We start from the raw sequence: 17,122 nt of genomic DNA, 5'->3' as shown, positions 1-17,122 counted from the left end.
TTTGACACACTGTTATGTGCTGCAATTTCCCTGCAGTAACTTACCTCTCTTTTGCGCAGGCTTCCACAAACTGGTGTCCACAGGTTGAATTTTTTACTACCGTCAGCTCCAGCCTGTGCTGGTTGGGTCCAGTGTTTGATATTCCCCAGAACTTTGAAGTGGGGTGACTTTTACCCATCGCAACCATGTGGAAGACTGGCAACTGACATCTCCCTCTGACTGGCCCCTCCAACTTTCTTAAGCAGGTCAGCTGATTATTTTTTTTTGCACTTAACTCCCACCTGCCCCCCAGTTAATCCCTACAATGACCCTGTGAGGTGGGCTAAGAGGCTGGGACTGACTCCAGGGTCGCCCAGTGAGCTTCATGACTGAATGGGGGTTTGAACCCTGGTCTCCCAGGTCTGACACTCTAACCCCTATGCCACCCTGCCTTCCTAGAGCCCTTCTGCCAGGGGGAAGCTCTATAAATTAAGTAGGTAAATTAATAAAATGTCACTTACAGAAGGATCTGAAAGATTTCCCTTGAAGCTTGAATTGGTTTTATTCTGGATTGTTTCATTTGATGTTTTAATGTGTTGCAAACCATTTCGAGATTATTTCTTTGAAATATAAACCGGTATGGAAATGAAATGAACAGTAATAATAAATCTCATTGGAGTGGAAAAAAAATTGTGCGTTTTAAAACTCTCAAGTTAAAGGGGGAACCACAGAAGAAACAAGTCTTTTGGTTAGAAATCTCATCCCACTTCAAAGTTCGGGACCACCGACACATGCAGAACACATCCTCTGAAAAAAAATGCTGCATTTCAAATAAGTAAATCTCTGCATCTCCCCTCTGCCTTACTTTACTTTCCTGTGAGAGGGGAGGGGAGGCGAGCCTCCCGCTCAAACATGTTTAAGTGCATCAAAATAATTTGGAACGTCAACGCATCGAAACGTGCTTAGAAAAGCCTGCTTTAATTTCGCATCTTGGCAGGGACGGGTGGGAAATTCTCCAAGAGTCCACGATCTGTTAAGACAGAAGCGAAAAAGCTGACTAGCAAAAGGCATGAACGGCCAGGGATGCATTCTCGCCTGTTCCAAATAGCTCGCTTTGTTTTGTGGGTTTGTAGCTTGTTCCATCCTATAAGCCGTGGCTCAGGCCTGTGCGGTTAAAATGCATTAAGAGAGTCTCAGATTCAGCCAGCAGCAACGCTACAGCACAGGGGCTTCTATAGCTCAGGGAGCAACTACAGAGGAGGAGCTGTGCTAACTCCACTCCATGGAATATAATCATGGGGGATAAGGCATGGCAACCTCTGGCCAGCTCCACTACGCAGCAGGACCCCTCTAGAAACATAGGAAATTAAGTATACAGAGTAGGATGCTTGGTCCAGTTAGGTTGGTATTGTCTACTCTGACAGTTTGAGGCAAGGAGTTTTCCCCAGCCCTACCTGGAGTTGCCACTGGGACTGAACCAGGGACCTGCCAGGGATGCTTTTCTGCATCGCAGGGGGTTGGACTAGATGACCCACAGGACCCCGTCCAACTCTACATTTCTGTCTTTCTACAACCTATGCGCAAAGCACAAAAATGTTTCCTGTCTTTTGAGCAGCAAGCTTGCCACCAGGCGCAAATGTTCCCATGATACTGCAGGGCAGCAGGGCACTATAGGCATTGTGGGAAATTAAAAATGGCAGGTTCGAGGCCAGTTTAAAAATTAAAGGGGAGTTTGGCCCTAGGGTGAGGGGTGGGCTTTGTCAGGGGCTGGCAGTTGCCCAGGGGCAGTGTGTGGTAATGTGAGACCCGGCAGAACAGGGTCTTGTCTACAGTGGCTCCCTGTTTGTGGAACACTCTCCCCAGGGAGGCTCACTTGGCACCTTCATTATAAACCTTTAGGCACCAGGCAAAAATGTTCCTCTTAAACCAGGCCTTTGGCTGATTGACAATGCCCTCCCTTTTAAATGTGTTGTGGGAGGAGGGATTATTAGATTGTTGTTATTATTTTTATTATGTGTTTTGTGTTTTTTATAGTGTGATTTTACATTGTGAACTGCCCGGAGATCTTCAAGCAGAAGGCAGCATACAAATTTAATTAATAAAAATAATTAAAATAATAATAATCTACAGGGACACGGGTGGCACTGTGGGTTAAACCACAGAGCCGATCAGAACGTCGGCGGTTCGAATCCCCGTGACGGGGTGAGCTCCCGTTGCTCGGTCCCTGCTCCTGCCAACCTAGCAGTTCGAAAGCACATCAAAAGTGCAAGTAGATAAATAGGTCCCGCTGCGGCGGGAAGGTAAACGGCGTTTCCGTGCGCTGCTCTGGTTCGCCAGAAGCAGCTTAGTCATGCTGGCCACATGACCCGGAAGCTGTACGCCGGCTCCCTCGGCCAGTAAAGCGAGATGAGCGCTGCAACCCCAGAGTCGGCCACGACTGGACCTAATGGTCAGGGGTCCCTTTACCTTTACCTTTACTAATCTACAACACTGATTCAGAATCAGTCCAACCCAGAAAGCACCTCCTTGGCCCATCTCTGGCCCAGACCAGACTTACTCCTGCAGCAACAGAGTTACGGTGTGTTGCAACGGGGGGGGGGGGGGCAGCCAGCTGACTTGGGAAAGGCAGCCCCAAGCAACTTAAAACTGGGAAATCTGGGGGAGCATTGCTGTCCTGCGAGAACAACATGGGGAAGCAGGGTGGCAGCACCAACCTTAAGCTCAATTTCTTTTTCTGCCCATTACCTTGCTGTGCTAGGCGCTACACAATTACTAAATGCATTTGAATTGCTTTGTTCCTTACATGTTGTTTTGAATATCCCAATCCTAGCTTCCTGTTCCATTTTGCTGTTTGGGAACTCCTTCTACAGTTTTTGAGAGAGAGAGAGAAAGAAAGAAGACTACCCAAACAAGTGTGCGATGTACTTGTGTTTAAAATGTGCTTTTCGGGGGGGGGGGGGGGGGCGGGTTGAACAGGCACACCTGCTAGGATGAGATCACACATTTTTCATCTCCTCTGTGAGCTCCTCCACCCCAACTCACCCCAGCCAGCTGCCTCATCCTCTTTTATTGCTTTTTCGGAAGTTCAGGATGTTTTTTTCTTTTCTTTTAAACTGTCCAGACCAAACGAACTCACATGCACCAGTGCTCTGGCGTGCAGTAAAAACTCCGCAGTTCATAATTTTGGGGGGTGGAAGGGAGGAGAAAGGAGCTTCTTTTTAAAATAAAAAAATACCTGCAAGATGGGGGGAGGAGTTAATGGGGAACACCACCCATCCCGTCTCGCACAAACCCCACCACAATCCTAGCTCAGTCTTCCTTAGAACCTCCTCCAACCCAGCAGGGACGGAACACAAATTGTCAAAAAGTTATGGAGGACAACAGGGTAAGGTGGAAGACCTTGCTCGCCTGCCGTGGACACAAAACATTTTATTTTCCAAAACGGGGCAGGCCAGAATGTACATCTTTGATGGCATGTGATGCCTTGGGAGACTGGGCTGAAGTTTCAGGGTGGTCACCTCCGAGCTGTGGTCTGTGGTAGGATGACCGGCACGCAGGCAATGCCAGCGAAAGACTCTGGGAAGTGCAAGTCCCTCTCCCACTCATCCGTCTCTGTGTTGTACACCTGTATGATGCTGGTCACGTTGTTCAGGTGCCAGTTGTACCCCCCGACGATGTAGATCTTCTTCTCCAGCAGGCAGCAGCCCGCCTCGGACTGCCCCGCCCGCATGGGGCTGACCGTTGTCCACTGGCTGGCTTCGGGGACGTAGTACTCCACCGCCAGGACATCAAAGCAGCGATCGACATGGTCCATGCGGCCCCCAAGTGAGTAGATCCTGCTGTTGGCGCTGACCATTGCGTGCAGGACTCGTGGCTCGTTCATGGGGGCCTTGAACTCCCACTGGTCCATGGCGGGATCGTAGCAGTGCAGGGCCTTCTTGTCCTCGACCGAGATCCCGTAGCCGCCCGATATGTACAGCCTGCCCCCCACCGCAGCCCCGGCGTGCCCCCACGTCCTGCGCTTGAGCGAGCACACGTAGCTCCACTCGTTGGTCCGCGGGCAGTACCTCTCCACCGAGGCCAAGCTGCCGGAGCGGTTCCTGCCTCCTGTGGCGTAGACCATGCCATGCAGGACGTTCAGCTGGAACTGGATCCGGCTCTCCTGCATGGCCTGGATGCGCAGCCACTGGTTCAGGTGCGGGTCGTAGCGGTAGCAGGCGTCGACCGCCCCCTCGCCGCTGCGGTACTGCAGGTGCTGCCCGCCAACCACGTAGACAAAGTTGTCCAGCAGCGCCACGCAGGTGTGGCTGCTGCCCACCTCCATCTCCGTCAGCTCCTTAAACTGCCGGGCGCTGCCATCCGGCAGGTAGTAGACCTTGCTGCTCACGGTGCGGTCGTTGTCCGTGTATGGCGTGCCGCCAAAGGTGATGAGGGAGAGCACGTCCGAGCGGATGGCGGTGCGGGGAGACTGCATCTCGTGCTGCCGGAAGGGCAGGATCTGGTAGTTGAAAGCCTCCAGGAGGTACTGCCGGCACAGGACGTCTTCCACCATGATGTCCAAAGTCTGGACGTGGTCCACCAGCTCGGAGGACTTCATAAGCGGGAAGCGGATGTGGCAGAGGACCTGGCTGGCGTTGCCGCGGCGCGCTGGGTCATACTGCAGCCAGCGGATGGCGGCCCGGAAGAGGTCGATCTCGCTACAGCTCTTGAGCTTGTTGCTCTGGAGGAAGAAGACGAGGCGCTCGAGGGGAAGGTGGAGGAAGTCCTCCTCCTCAGAAATCTGGAGGAAGTGGCGGAAGGTGAAGGCATCTACCGACTCCTTCAAGGAAGCAAGGCTGAAGGTGGTGGCCATCTGCCCAATGTTGAGGCAGGTCTCGACGCTCATGGCAGACTTGAGGAACTCCTCGCACAGCTCCACCACTGGCACCATCTGCAGGAAGACGGCCGCCCCGAGGACGTCCTGGATGCAGTCCAGGTCCAGCGTCACTTCGGCGCTGTAGGCAAACTCGATGATGTGCTTCAAGCCCTTCGCAGAGACGCCTTTCAGCTCAATCACATCCTGGTTGGCTTCCCGCATTCCGCCAGTGAACATGGCCCTAGATGTCAAAGAGCCCAAGAGAGAGAGGAGAGTGTTCAGATTCACCATTCCTAGCTTGTCAACATAGGCAGCTTCCCCAAAGGCTGAGTGACTCCCGTTTCCACCAAGTTAAAGTTATCCTTTTAACCCATCGGCCAACTGTAGTAGTAGTAGTAAAGGGTAAAGGGACCCCTGACCATTAGGCCCAGTCGTGGCCGACTCTGGGGTTGCGGCGCTCATCTCGCTTTACTGGCCGAGGGAGCCGGCGTACAGCTTCCAGGTCATGTGGCCAGCATGACTGAGCCACTTCTGGTGAACCAGAGCAGCGCACGGCAACGCCGTTTACCTTCCCGCCAGAGTGGTACCTATTTATCTACTTGCACTTTGACGTGCTTTCAAACTGCTAGGTGGGCACGAGAAGGGACCAAGCAATGGGAGCTCACCCCGTCGCGGGGATTCGAACCGCCGACCTTCTGATCGGCAAGTCCTAGGCTCTGTGGTTTAACCCACAGCACCACCCACGTCCCATAGTAGTAGTAGTAGTATTTAACAAATAAGCAATTCAGTAACATTTTAAATTTACCAATCAATCATTCCAGCTATGACTTCCCCTCCCACCCTCCCTGGTTCCCTCAAAATTTGAATTTATGTGGCATATTATAGTTACTCTATATGTTCACCCTATCTCACAAGAAAAACAAAAAGTTCACCCTCACTGCTATTCCTGCTCAAATCCTATTTGCGTTTTAACATCTTTACACTGAGTTTTTAAGAATTCTGCAAACATTTCCCAATTGTTGCATATTATTTAGGTGCCAGGCAAAAAGTATTCCTTTTCTACCAGGCCTTCCTTTGACTTTTAATTATCCGTAGCCTCTTTGGAATGGTTCACCCTACCTTTTGTGTTTTCTTTTGTGCTGTACGTTTATGTGTTTTAAGTTACCTTGGTAAAGAAAGTGGCCAATAAATTTAATAAATAATAGCAAAAAATAATAAAATTTAAGAATCTTTGCAGCTGCCCCACAGCTAAGGATACTCCCTCCCTAGAGAAATCTGCACTGACCCTTCTCTGATGGCTTTTCACCACTTTCTATTCTGACCAGCGTTCGGCTTTTCTGGAGCCCTGAAATTGTTGGCATATTTAGGCGAAATGTCGGCGAACTGTCCAAGCATCCTCTTATGCTACCAGATAGGAAAGGGCTTGGCAGACAGGTAAATGAAAAGGGAGTTGACTAACAACAGGGGTCTGTGGGAAGAAGAGAATTTGTAGCTCTTTTGTCTAAGCTCAGCCCAGATGTAGGTCAATTTTACTCTGGAAAATCAAAGCACTGAGTTCCCTCCCCACAGCTCAGTGACCGGCTAAGCCACTAAATGGTTATTGTTCATCAGGGGCAACAAATGGAAGCTTTATGCATTATGATGCCGGCATATCTTAAGCTGCTGCGGAGCGGGAGGAAGGCTTTTTATCAACAACGGCAAGCTAAAAGTCCGGAGAGGCACGGCCAAATAATCCTGGTGTTGTTAGAAGATGACACTTCATAGCCCTGAAATCCAGATTAAAGAAACAAGAGGCGAAAAGCTTTTCAGTGCCACCTCTCCCTCGCCCCCTTGATCTGAACCTAAATTGGGGCAAGGCGGGGGGACAGAAAGGGAGGAACATGCTACTAGATCCTCTACATACCCAAGTTATCAAAGAAGCTCTTGATGCACTTATGGCCCAGCACCGTAAGTGCACAAATTCAGTCAGACAAGAGCCATTAGCATCTGCCTCCGATAATCACTTGCCTGTTAGGAAGAGCAATAAACCTCTGGGGTTTGATGTTACTAGGGAAACTAACGCCAATAAAGTTAATAATAATAATAATAAAAACCCACACACAAATCTCAGAAGGTAGCAAAAAAAGCAAGGAGGGTGTTAACCCCAGCAGCTGCAAGAAGGTGGAGAAAAGGTGGTGAGTGCCAAGTATGGAGTGGCCAGTGTGGGAGATGGGTGTTGGGGCTCTTACTCACCACTTCTATATGCTCAGAACAACACACACACACCCAGCAGGGACGTCGCAAAGGCTCTGAGGCTAGATCCTCTGCCCCAATGGTGCTGGTAGTTTTCCCAAGCCCCCCAGATACCAAGTCTGAAGGGGGAATGCAAAGCAAGCCGCTGTGTGGGTGGGGAGGGGTGAGTCACCAGGCTGAGAAGCGGGAGCACAGCTGAAGGAATAATAATAATAATAATAATAATAATAATAATAATAATAATAATATGCTGGGTTGCCCCACCACTCTGGGATGCTCCCAGCCAAATACTGAAAACACAATAAAACAGCAAACATTAAAAACTTCCCTTCAGGTGGATTCTAAAAGTCAAGATAGTTCTTTATTTCCTTGACAATCTGATGGGAGGGCGTTCCATGGGGAGGGTGCCACCAACGAGAAGGCCCTCTGCCTGGTTCTTTGTAACTTCACTTCTCTCAGTAAGGGAGCAACTAAAAGGCCCTCTGAAATGGACATCAGTCTCCAGGCTGGGCGATGGGGGTGCAGGCGCTTCTTCAGGGCTTTGAAGGTCAGCACCAACACTGCTGGAAGCCAGTGTTGATCCTTTAGGACAGGTGTGATATGCTCTGATGGCGCCCTGCTAGATCAGAGGCCCGTCTGATTCAGCCTTCCCCAGCCTGGTCCCCTCTGAACTACAGTTCCCACTGCGGTAGCCGCACAATCCTATGGAACCCACGGCCTGCCACTGCAGGCACAAATATGAGAAGCACAAATGAGAAGCACAAATACAAGATGGGTAACACCTGGCTTGAGAGCAGTACATGTGAAAAGGATCTAGGAGTCTTGGTTGACCACAAACTTGACATGAGCCAACAGTGTGACGCGGCAGCTAAAAAAGCCAATGCAATTCTGGGCTGCATTAATAGGAGTATAGCATCTAGATCAAGGGAAGTAATAGTGCCACTGTATTCTGCTCTGGTCAGACCTCACCTGGAGTACTGTGTCCAGTTCTGGGCACCACAGTTCAAGAAGGACACTGACAAACTGGAACGTGTCCAGAGGAGGGCAACTAAAATGGTCAAAGGCCTGGAAATGATGCCTTATGAGGAACGGCTAAGGGAGCTGTGCATGTTTAGCCTGGAGAAGAGGAGGTTAAGGGGTGATATGATAGCCATGTTCAAATATATAAAAGGATGTCACATAGAGGAGGGAGAAAGGTTGTTTTCTGCTGCTCCAGAGAAGCGGACACGGAGCAATGGTTCCAAACTACAAGAAAGAAGATTCCAGCTAAACATTAGGAAGAACTTCCTGACAGTAAGAGCTGTTTGACAGTGGAATTTGCTGCCAAGGAGTGTGGTGGAGTCTCCTTCTTTGGAGGTCTTGAAGCAGAGGCTTGACAACCATATGTCAGGAGTGCTCTGATGGCGTTTCCTGCTTGGCAGGGGGTTGGACTCGATGGCCCTTGTGGTCTCTTCCAACTCTATGATTCTATGATTCTATGACTGCAGCAATCAGGTGCCTCCAGGAAGTTTACACAATGCCAGAAGCCCTCCGCAGAGGCTGGGCCAAAATGTTCCTGGTAACACTCCTAAACATCACAGCTAATGAGCCACAGGTGCCTCTTTGCTCCTCCTCCACGAAACTCTCCAAGCCCCCTTTTTAAAAGCCATCTAAACTCACGTCCATCGCCACACCTCTGTGAAGATGTGTTCTGTGGAGCACTTTATTTCGCCTGCTCTTAGTCAGTGTCAATTCAGTTCTTAAAAGGGGATTAGAAAAACAGGGTGGTGTTCAATTCAGTTTTACTTATAGAGTAAACCTGCTGAAATCACAGGGCCTAATTTCAACGGCTATTAGCCAGGATGGCTGTGCTTTGTCTCTACAGTTGGAGACAGTAATGTTTCCGAATACCAGTTGCTGGCGATTGGGGTGAGGGGAGTGTTTCTGAACTCGAGTCCTGCATGTAAGTTTTTTTGCAGATGTTGTAGGACTACAACTCCCATCATCCCTGGCAATCCCTGGCCACACAGCAGCTCCACATGGGCTCCAGCTGCCTTCTCAGGGACACTGGAAGCTGCCTGACACGGAGTCGGATTATTGGCCCATGTAGCTCAGTAGTGTTCACACTGATTGGCAGGCGCTCTCCGCTGTTGCAAGCAGGAGCCTCTCGCAGCCCTGCCTGCAGGCTGTCCCTGGGACCTTCTGCATGCAAAACAGATGCCCTGCGTACCACAGATTTAGGGGCCATTCTAAGAAGAGAGGTGGGACGCGGGTCGTGCTGTGGGTTAAACCAGAGAGCCTAGGTCTTGCCGATCAGAAGGTCGGCGGATCGAATCCCCGCGACGGGGCGAGCTCCTGTTGCTCGGTCCCTGCTCCTGCCAACCTAGTAGTTCGAAAGCACGTCCAAGTGCAAGTAGATAAATAGGTACCACTCCAGCGGGAAGGTAAACGGCGTTTCCATACGCTGCTCTGGTTCGCCAGAAGCGGCTTAGTCATGCTGGCCACCTGACCCGGAAGCTGTACGCCATCTCCCTCGGCCAATAAAGCGAGATGAGCGCCACAACCCCAGAGTCTGCCATGACTGGATCTAATGGTCAGGGGTCCCTTTACCTTTACTAAGAAGAGATGGTCTCCCTCCCTCTCCCCCTCCTTCACCTAACGCCAAAAGGGACTGTTTCCTGCACTGTTTCTGGAGAAGACAGTCAGCCTCCTCTGGTGGAAGAACAGTTTTTGAAATGCCCCAGGAGTCAGTCACAGGTCCAACTGCGCCGATGTGGAGATTTCTGGCAATGGACCTCTCCATCAAGACAGCTGACTCATGAGCAGCAAGACACACATCCTGTGCTTCTGTGCTGCTGCTGCACGATTCATGGACCCCTTTTCTGGGCACCTTAGTCCTCCATCACCACATCAAGGAAAGTAAGTGCAGGGCTGAGTACAGAGATATTTGACTGTGCTGTAGCCTTTTCACAGGCCACCCAAATGGAACGCACAGACCACAGTTAAAAAACCTCTGCTTTAGTCCATTAGTTCATGCCATCTCCATTTCCACTGTGTGTGTTTTCCCTTCTTGCATACTGGGACAAGTGAACTGCTCTAAGAGCAAGCTACAGTCAAGAAATGTAGTTGAGATCATAGAATTGTAGCGCTGGTAGGGACCCGGAGGGCCATCTAGTCCAACCCCCCAACATGCTGCAATATGTGATAAAGGGTCTTTTTAGTTCTTCTCACTCTATTCTTTTTTTTCCTTTCTCCTTTCCATACAATTGTGTTTTGTATTTTCTTATGTGTGAGTTTGAATTTTATTGTTTAATATGTTTAAAAACTTTCAATAAAATTGTTTTTTGTTTTTGTTTTTTTAAAAGGATCTCAGTCAGGGTGGGAGACTGGGAGAAGAGGTAGGCACCCAGGTGAGAGCTGGGGGAGCCTGCCTTTCGATGTGTGGGTAATTGATAAGATATGCACAATATAAATGTGATAAAGGGTCTTTTCAGTTATTCTTCCAGTCTATTCTTTTTTCCTCTTTCTCTTTTCTGTACAATAGTGTTCTGTATTTTCTTATAAACGAGTTTCAGTGTTATTGTTTAATATGTTTTTAAAAATGCTTTCAATAAAATCGTTATAAAAAGAAAGAGACATTCCGTTGTGGCAACCGTAAGCTAGGTTTAAGGTACCATATCTGAGCTCCAGGGATGTGGGTGGCGCTGTGGGTTAAACCACTGAGCCTAGGGCTTGCTGATCAGAAGGTCAGCGGTTCGAATCCCTGCGACGGGGTGAGCTCCCGTTGCTTGGTCCCTGCTCCTGCCAACCTAGCAGTTCGAAAGCACGTCAAAGTGCAAGTAGATAAATAGGTACTGCTCCGGCGGGAAGGTAAACGGCGTTTCCGTGCGCTGCTCTGGTTCGCCAGAAGCGGCTTAGTCCTGCTGGCCACATGACCCAGAAGCTGTACCTCGGCCAGTAAAGCGAGATGAGCGCCACAACCCCAGAGTCATCCATGACTGGACCTAATGGTCAGGGGTCCCTTTACGTTTACTATCTGAGCTCCTAACGCTGGAGCAGAGGTGAGGGGGTACTCCGGGTCTCTCACCTGAAGTAGTCACTGCAGGCAGCCAGGACAACTTTGTGGACCTGGAACACCTCGTTGTTGATGGTGAGGATGACATCGAGCAGCTGGGCCTGAGCCCGGAGGGAGGCCAAGCCGTGCAGGAGTGTCGCGCTGTGGCCCGGGGCGGAGAAAGTGCATTTCAACGTGCTGCTCTTGTCTGCCATGCTGAAAGGGCGAGGGGGTGATATGGGCGGAAAGAAGAAACAGAGAGAGGCTTTCAAACTGCTGGCCTGTAGAACTGACCCAATCAGGGCCTCAGGAAGGCGAGCAGAGCTTGGCAGCATGCCTGTATCAGACCAGAGGAGGCCATCCAGCCCAGCATCCCCTCTCCCACAAGGCCTATGACGCCCTCCTGGAAGTGTAGAGTTGGAAGAGAGCCCCAAGGGTCATCCAGTCCAACCCCCTGCAATGCTGAAGCATCCAGGACAGATGGCCCTCCAACCTCTGCTTAAAAACCTCCAAGAAAGTCCACAAGCAACCCAGGGAGACCATTCCACTGTCAAACAACTCTCACCGTCAGGACGTTTTTCCTGATACTCACTCGAAATCTCCTTTCTTCTAACTTGAAGCCATGGGTTCAGGTCCTCCCCTCCGGAGCAGGAGAAAACAAGCTTCCTCCATCTTCCATCTGACAGCCCTTGAGGTACAGTGGTGCCTCGCAAGACGAAATTAATCCTTTCCGTGAGGCTCTTCGTATAGCGTTTTTTTCGTCTTGCGAAGCAAGCCCATTGACAGTTTAGTGGATTAGCGCTATTAGCGGTTTAGCGGCTTTTAGCGGATCAGCTGATAAGCGGCTTAGGGCTTAGGAAAAGGGGGGGGGGAAACCCCGCAGGAACTCGCAAGACATTTTCGTCTTGCGAAGCAAGCCCATAGGGAAATTCATTTTGCGAAGCGCCTCCAAAACGGAAAACCCTTTCGTCTAGCGGGTTTTCTGTCTTGCGAGGCGTTCGTCTTGCAGGGCACCACTGTAGTTGAAGATGGCTATCCTATCTCCTCTTAAGTCTCCTCTTTTTCATGCTAAACATACCCAGCTCCTTCAACCATTCCTTACAAGGCTTGATTTCCAGACTCTTGATCATCTCCTCTGCACGACTTCCAGCTTGTCGACATCCTTCCTAAATTGTGGCGCCCAGGACTCCAGGTATAGTCTGACCAAGGCAGAACAGGGTGGACTATTCTGAACATCTGCCTTGCACTCAGAGGGTCGCTGGTTCAATTGCTGGTGTCTCCAGGCACAGCTGCCTGAAGGCAGCCCTGTTTAGGGAAGTTTTTAATGTTTAACGCTGTAAGGTAAAGGTAAAGGGACCCCTGACCATTAGGCCCAATCGTGGCCGACTCTGGGGTTGCGGCGCTCATCTCGCTTTATTGGCCGTGGTACAGCTTCCAGGTCATGTGGCCAGCATGACTAAGCCACTTCTGGCGAACCAGAGCAGTGCACGGAAACATCATTTACCTTCCCGCTGGAGCGGTACCTATTTATCTACTTGCACTTGACGTGCTTTCGAACTGTTAGGTTGGCAGGAGCAGGGACCGAGCAACGGGAGCTCACCCCGTCACGGGGATTCAAACCGCTGACCTTCTGATTGGCAAGCCCTAGGCTCTATGGTTTAACCCACAGTGCCACCCGCATCCTGTTTAATGCTGTACTGTGTTTTTAATATTTGGTTGGGAGCTGCCCAGAGTGGCTGAGGAAACCCAGCCAGATGGGCGGGGTATAAATAAATTATTATTATTATTACTATTATTTTTTTTATTAGAATTGCCACTGCCAGTCGGTGTAGATGATCTTGAGCTGGGGGGACCTGGTATAGGGCAGGTATCCCAATAGATTCCTAAGTAAAGCTTGGTTCCCAAGCCTGCTTCAACCAGAGCAAGCAGGGGTCTTTTCACAATTCAGCCACAACTTCTCAGACTGGCACCTACCTGATCAGTCTGGGACCACCAGCATTGGGTGCCATGAGAAGCATGAAAGCAAACTGCAGCTGCCAGCTGAGGCAGATGGATTCCACCTGCCCCCTGACCTGGGCTGAAGTGGCCATTATGACAGCGTCCAGGTGAGGTGCCCCTGGCTAGCTCACAGGACTAGGGCTTGGAAGCAGGATGTAGAGTTCCCAAATCTCTCCCGCTTTACTTCTAAATATGCTGGGACATCCACAACCCCTTGCATCGGCTAGCTTTCTTAGAATCCTTACCAGAACCTTCTCTCCTAGAAGGTCTATTTGGCCTCCTCTTTTCTGGAGAATTTAGTGCCCAGGGTTTCCCAAACTTGGGTCTCCAGCTGTTTTTTAAAAACTACAATTCCCATCATCTCTGCTAGCTAGGGATGATGGAAGTTGTACAGTGGTGCCTCGCAAGACGAAAAGAATCCGTTCCGCGAGTCTCTTCGTCTTGCAGTTTTTTCATCTTGCGAAGCAAGCCCATTAGCGGCTTAGCGGATTAGCGCTATTAGCGGCTTAGGGGCTTAGCGGATCAGTTGATAAGCGGCTTAGCGGATCAGCTGATAAGCGGCTTAGCGGCTTAGAAAAAGGGGGGGAGAAAAAAAAACCCGCAGGAACTCGCAAGACATTTTCGTCTTGCGAAGCAAGCCCATAGGAAATTCGTTTTGCGAAGCACCTCCAAAACGGAAAACCCTTTCGTCTAGCGGGTTTTCCGTCTTGCGAGGCATTCGTCTTGCGGGGCACCACTGTAGTTCAAAAACAGCTGGAGAAGCGTAAGTTTGGGAAGCACTGATTTAGGCACATGGTAAGCATCTTTTCTGGATTGTTTTAATTCAGTGAAGGGGAACTCTTTTTTTCTGGGGAGGGCCACATTTCCTTAAGGTAACTGACGGGGGGGCGGTAAAAAAATAAGCAGGGCACCCGGTTCTCTCTCACACACACTCTCTGCCACCCCATGTCCCTTCCTAGCACCCAGAATGAAATTTGATGCCCTGTTAATTGGGGGGGGGACTTTTAAATGAAGTTTTCAAAAACACAGTAAAAGAAACAAACCAATCTACAGGAAATACAGTAAAGAGAAGAAACTAAAGTAAGAAGAAACAGAAAAAGAAAGGACCAGATCCCCCTTATCACTATATCTTAACTTTCATCCCTTACAGAGGAATGGCCCAATTTCAATTAACTCTTGATTGATAAGTTCTGTTAAAATTGTTTAATAAAAATATTTTTTTTAAAAAAAAAAAAAAACCTCTTTCCTCCCTGCTGCTGTTGGATGGTATTACAGTAGTGATGTGTCCATTTTCCCCTCCCAGTTATTAATTGTATCCTATTGATTTTACTGTACTGTGCACTGATTACTGTTTTGTGTTTCCCCCATGGAGCCTTTGTGGCTGAAAGGAGGTACAGAAAATCCTAAACAGAACAAATTCAACGAACAAACTCTTAAGACAGTTCAGCACTGAAATGATCCCATTAAGATACAACAAAGCTACGATGCCGTTTGTGAACAAGCTATTCTTTCCGGCTCCTTTTGATTGGAGATGTGCAGAAGAAGTTAGAAGACTGAGGGAAATTGTTTATCGAATCATCTTGACATCTTTCCGCAGGGCCTGCAAAACAGAGCTGTTCCACCAGGCCTTTGGTCAGGGCGCAGCCTGACCCCCCTCCTCTGGCAATCTGCACAGAATTTTGCTTATTGGTTGCCATAAATTTGATTTTAATTAATTTTTATAATGAAATGTTTTTAGAATCGTTGGATTATTTTGATTGTTGTTAGCCGCCCTGAGCCCAGCTTTGGCTGGGGAGGGCGGGATAGAAATAAAATTTATTATTATTATTATTATTATTATTATTATTATTATTATTATTATCATAGAGTTGGAAGGGACCACGGGGGTCATCTAGCCCAACCCCCTGCAACTCAGGAATCTTTTGCCAGAGGTGGTGCTTGAACCCATGATCCCAAGATTAAGAGTCACAAGCTCTACAGACTGAATTCTCCCAGCTGCTCAGTAGAACTGTGAACTGTGGCTTGGCTTAATGCACATTTCGTGTGTATGTGGAAAACAATCCTAATCCTATCCCACGACTCTTAACTTTTTTTCATCAAATGCTTTGATGAGCACAAGATGCATCATTCTGGATTTGTACTGCAGCAGCAGCAGCAGCAGCAGCAGCAGCAGCAGCAGCAGCAGCAGCAGCGGAAGAAGAAGAAGTCTTAAACTTTATCCCAGGCACACAAACCGGAAAATAAAGGAGGGAAGCATTAAGCATACTTAAAACTTAATGCTATTCTACTAAACGCTGCTCACTTAGTGCCTCAAGTTACATGCTTACACAGAAGGCACATTTTCCGCTTCTAAAACGGCAATTAGATTTTTTTTTAAAAGCATATATGCATATAATACAGTCAGCCTCCTTCAGATAAATTAGCGGTATCCATGGTTACTGAAACAATTCAAATCTTTCACCACCGTACAAAAGAAGAGCACAACACCTCTCTTGAGCAAGTGCACGGAGTGAGGAGATTCTTAAATCTGGAAAGGATATTTGAAGCCCTATAGGCCAGGGGTGGGCTAAAACTTAAGTCCCACAGAGTCTCCCCTTTGGCAGGTGTGTGGGGTTTTTTATGTCCACCAATATGTTTTAAATTGGCAAATCAAGAATGCAGGACACTCAGGATCTCTTAAGAGCTAAAGCACAACTGACGTGTGCATTTTAACAAACACAACAAAAACAACATAGAAACAAACACATAAATTCATAATTTCTTAACCTTATTTCCATAAGCCTCTTTTCTCGGACTTCCCCATACCTTCCCCTTTTTGCATCCTTTTATTTTTAACAATTATTCAACAACCCTTTTAGCCAATTAAATATAAATTCATTCTCCCTTTCAATTTTACCCTAAATCAAACAAAATTTACCGCTGTAATTCTACGTCTTCCTCACCCTTAGCATTTTAGCACTCCTCAATTTTATAGTAGCTCTTAAGATATATTTTAAACTTCTTCCAGTCTTCTTCCACAGTCTCTTTCTCTTGGTCGCGGATTCTGCCGGTCATTTCTGCCAGTCCCATAAAGTCGATCACTTTCGCCTGCCATTCCTCCAGCGTGGGTAGCTCTTGTGTCTTTAGATCAGTGTTTCCTAACCTTGTGCCGCCAGCTGTTTTTGGACAACAATTCCCATCATCCCTTGCCACTGGTCTTGCTAGTCAGGGATGATGGGAGTTGTAGTTCAAAAACAGCTGGAGGCACAAGGTTGGGAAACACTGGACTAGATGACCCTCAGGGTCCCTCCCACTTCTACAATTTTATACTAAATATGATGACAGCAGCAAATAACGCGGAATAATAACAGAACAGCAACAACGATGTGCTAAATGCTGTGATAAGAGCAGATAAGGTAGAATGAAAATAAAGCAGCAACTAACCGATGCACTAAGCATGGCAATAATAGCAAAAGCAGCGCTAAAATATATCAAGAAAAATCTTAATAAATGCTGTGCTGCGAGGAAAGCAAAGCAGCAAGAATAATAATAATAATAATAATAATAATTATTATTATTATTATTATTATTATTATTAATTTATACCCCGCCCTCCCCAGCCAAGGCCGGGCTCAGAGCGGGTAAAGTGCAGGGAGTTCCCTCCTCAAGAGCAGGCGCCCCTCTTCTTCTTCTTCTTCTTCCTCCTCCCTCCTCCTCCCTCTTTCCTCACCTGCTGCTGCTGCTGCCGCCGCCTCCTCCTCCGCCTCCGCCGCCGCTCCCTCCGCCTCCCCCGGCGACGCTGGGCGTGGGCGGCCGCTCGGCGGAGGCGAAGGCTTCGGCCCCTCCGGACTCCGCCATCTTGCCCGCCGCCGCCGCCGCCGCCTCAGGCCTTGGCCAGGCCCGGCTTCCCCTTCCAGGCGACGCCGACGCTGCGCCTCAGAGCAGGCCGGAAGGCGGGAAGGCGGGACGTGACGGCGCGGCGGAGGGGGCGGGGCGGGGGGCGAGGGGCGGGGCAAGAGGCGGAGTCGAGGCCAGCCCGCCTTTTT

The 17,122-nt window shown here is 49.1% G+C and overlaps 1 protein-coding gene and 1 long non-coding RNA gene across 4 annotated transcripts in view; one reads left to right on the top strand and one right to left on the bottom strand.

Moving 5' to 3' along the window:
* Nucleotides 1-1,007: 1,007 nt before the first annotated feature.
* LOC307207300 overlaps nucleotides 1,008-17,122 on the top strand; it is a 113,402-nt gene continuing 97,287 nt past the window's right edge. Inside the window, exon 1 of the long non-coding RNA XR_013834621.1 lies at nucleotides 1,008-2,435. This is a non-coding gene — a long non-coding RNA (uncharacterized lncRNA). The remainder of the gene's footprint in view (nucleotides 2,436-17,122) is intronic.
* On the bottom strand, nucleotides 3,389-16,949 carry KLHL26 (kelch like family member 26). Of its 3 annotated transcripts, none has more exons than XM_079960641.1 (3): nucleotides 16,807-16,949; nucleotides 11,133-11,315; nucleotides 3,389-5,075 (listed from the first exon to the last, which is right to left on the bottom strand). In XM_079960641.1, exons 1-3 carry the CDS (start codon nucleotides 16,932-16,934, stop codon nucleotides 3,494-3,496), a joined length of 1,893 nt encoding a protein of 630 aa, XP_079816767.1. In that variant the 5' UTR covers nucleotides 16,935-16,949; the 3' UTR covers nucleotides 3,389-3,493. The 3 variants fall into 3 exon arrangements, with proteins under 3 accessions (XP_079816767.1, XP_079816768.1, XP_079816769.1); XM_079960642.1 differs by lacking the exon at nucleotides 16,807-16,949 and adding an exon at nucleotides 13,074-13,204; XM_079960643.1 differs by lacking the exon at nucleotides 16,807-16,949 and adding an exon at nucleotides 11,692-11,713.

The sequence above is a fragment of the Podarcis cretensis genome (assembly GCF_951804945.1).
Source record: "Podarcis cretensis genome assembly, chromosome: 18".
Classification (NCBI taxonomy): Eukaryota; Metazoa; Chordata; class Lepidosauria; order Squamata; family Lacertidae; genus Podarcis; species Podarcis cretensis.
Note: the sequence above shows the minus strand (reverse complement) of the source record. Positions and strands in the feature narration are given on the sequence as shown.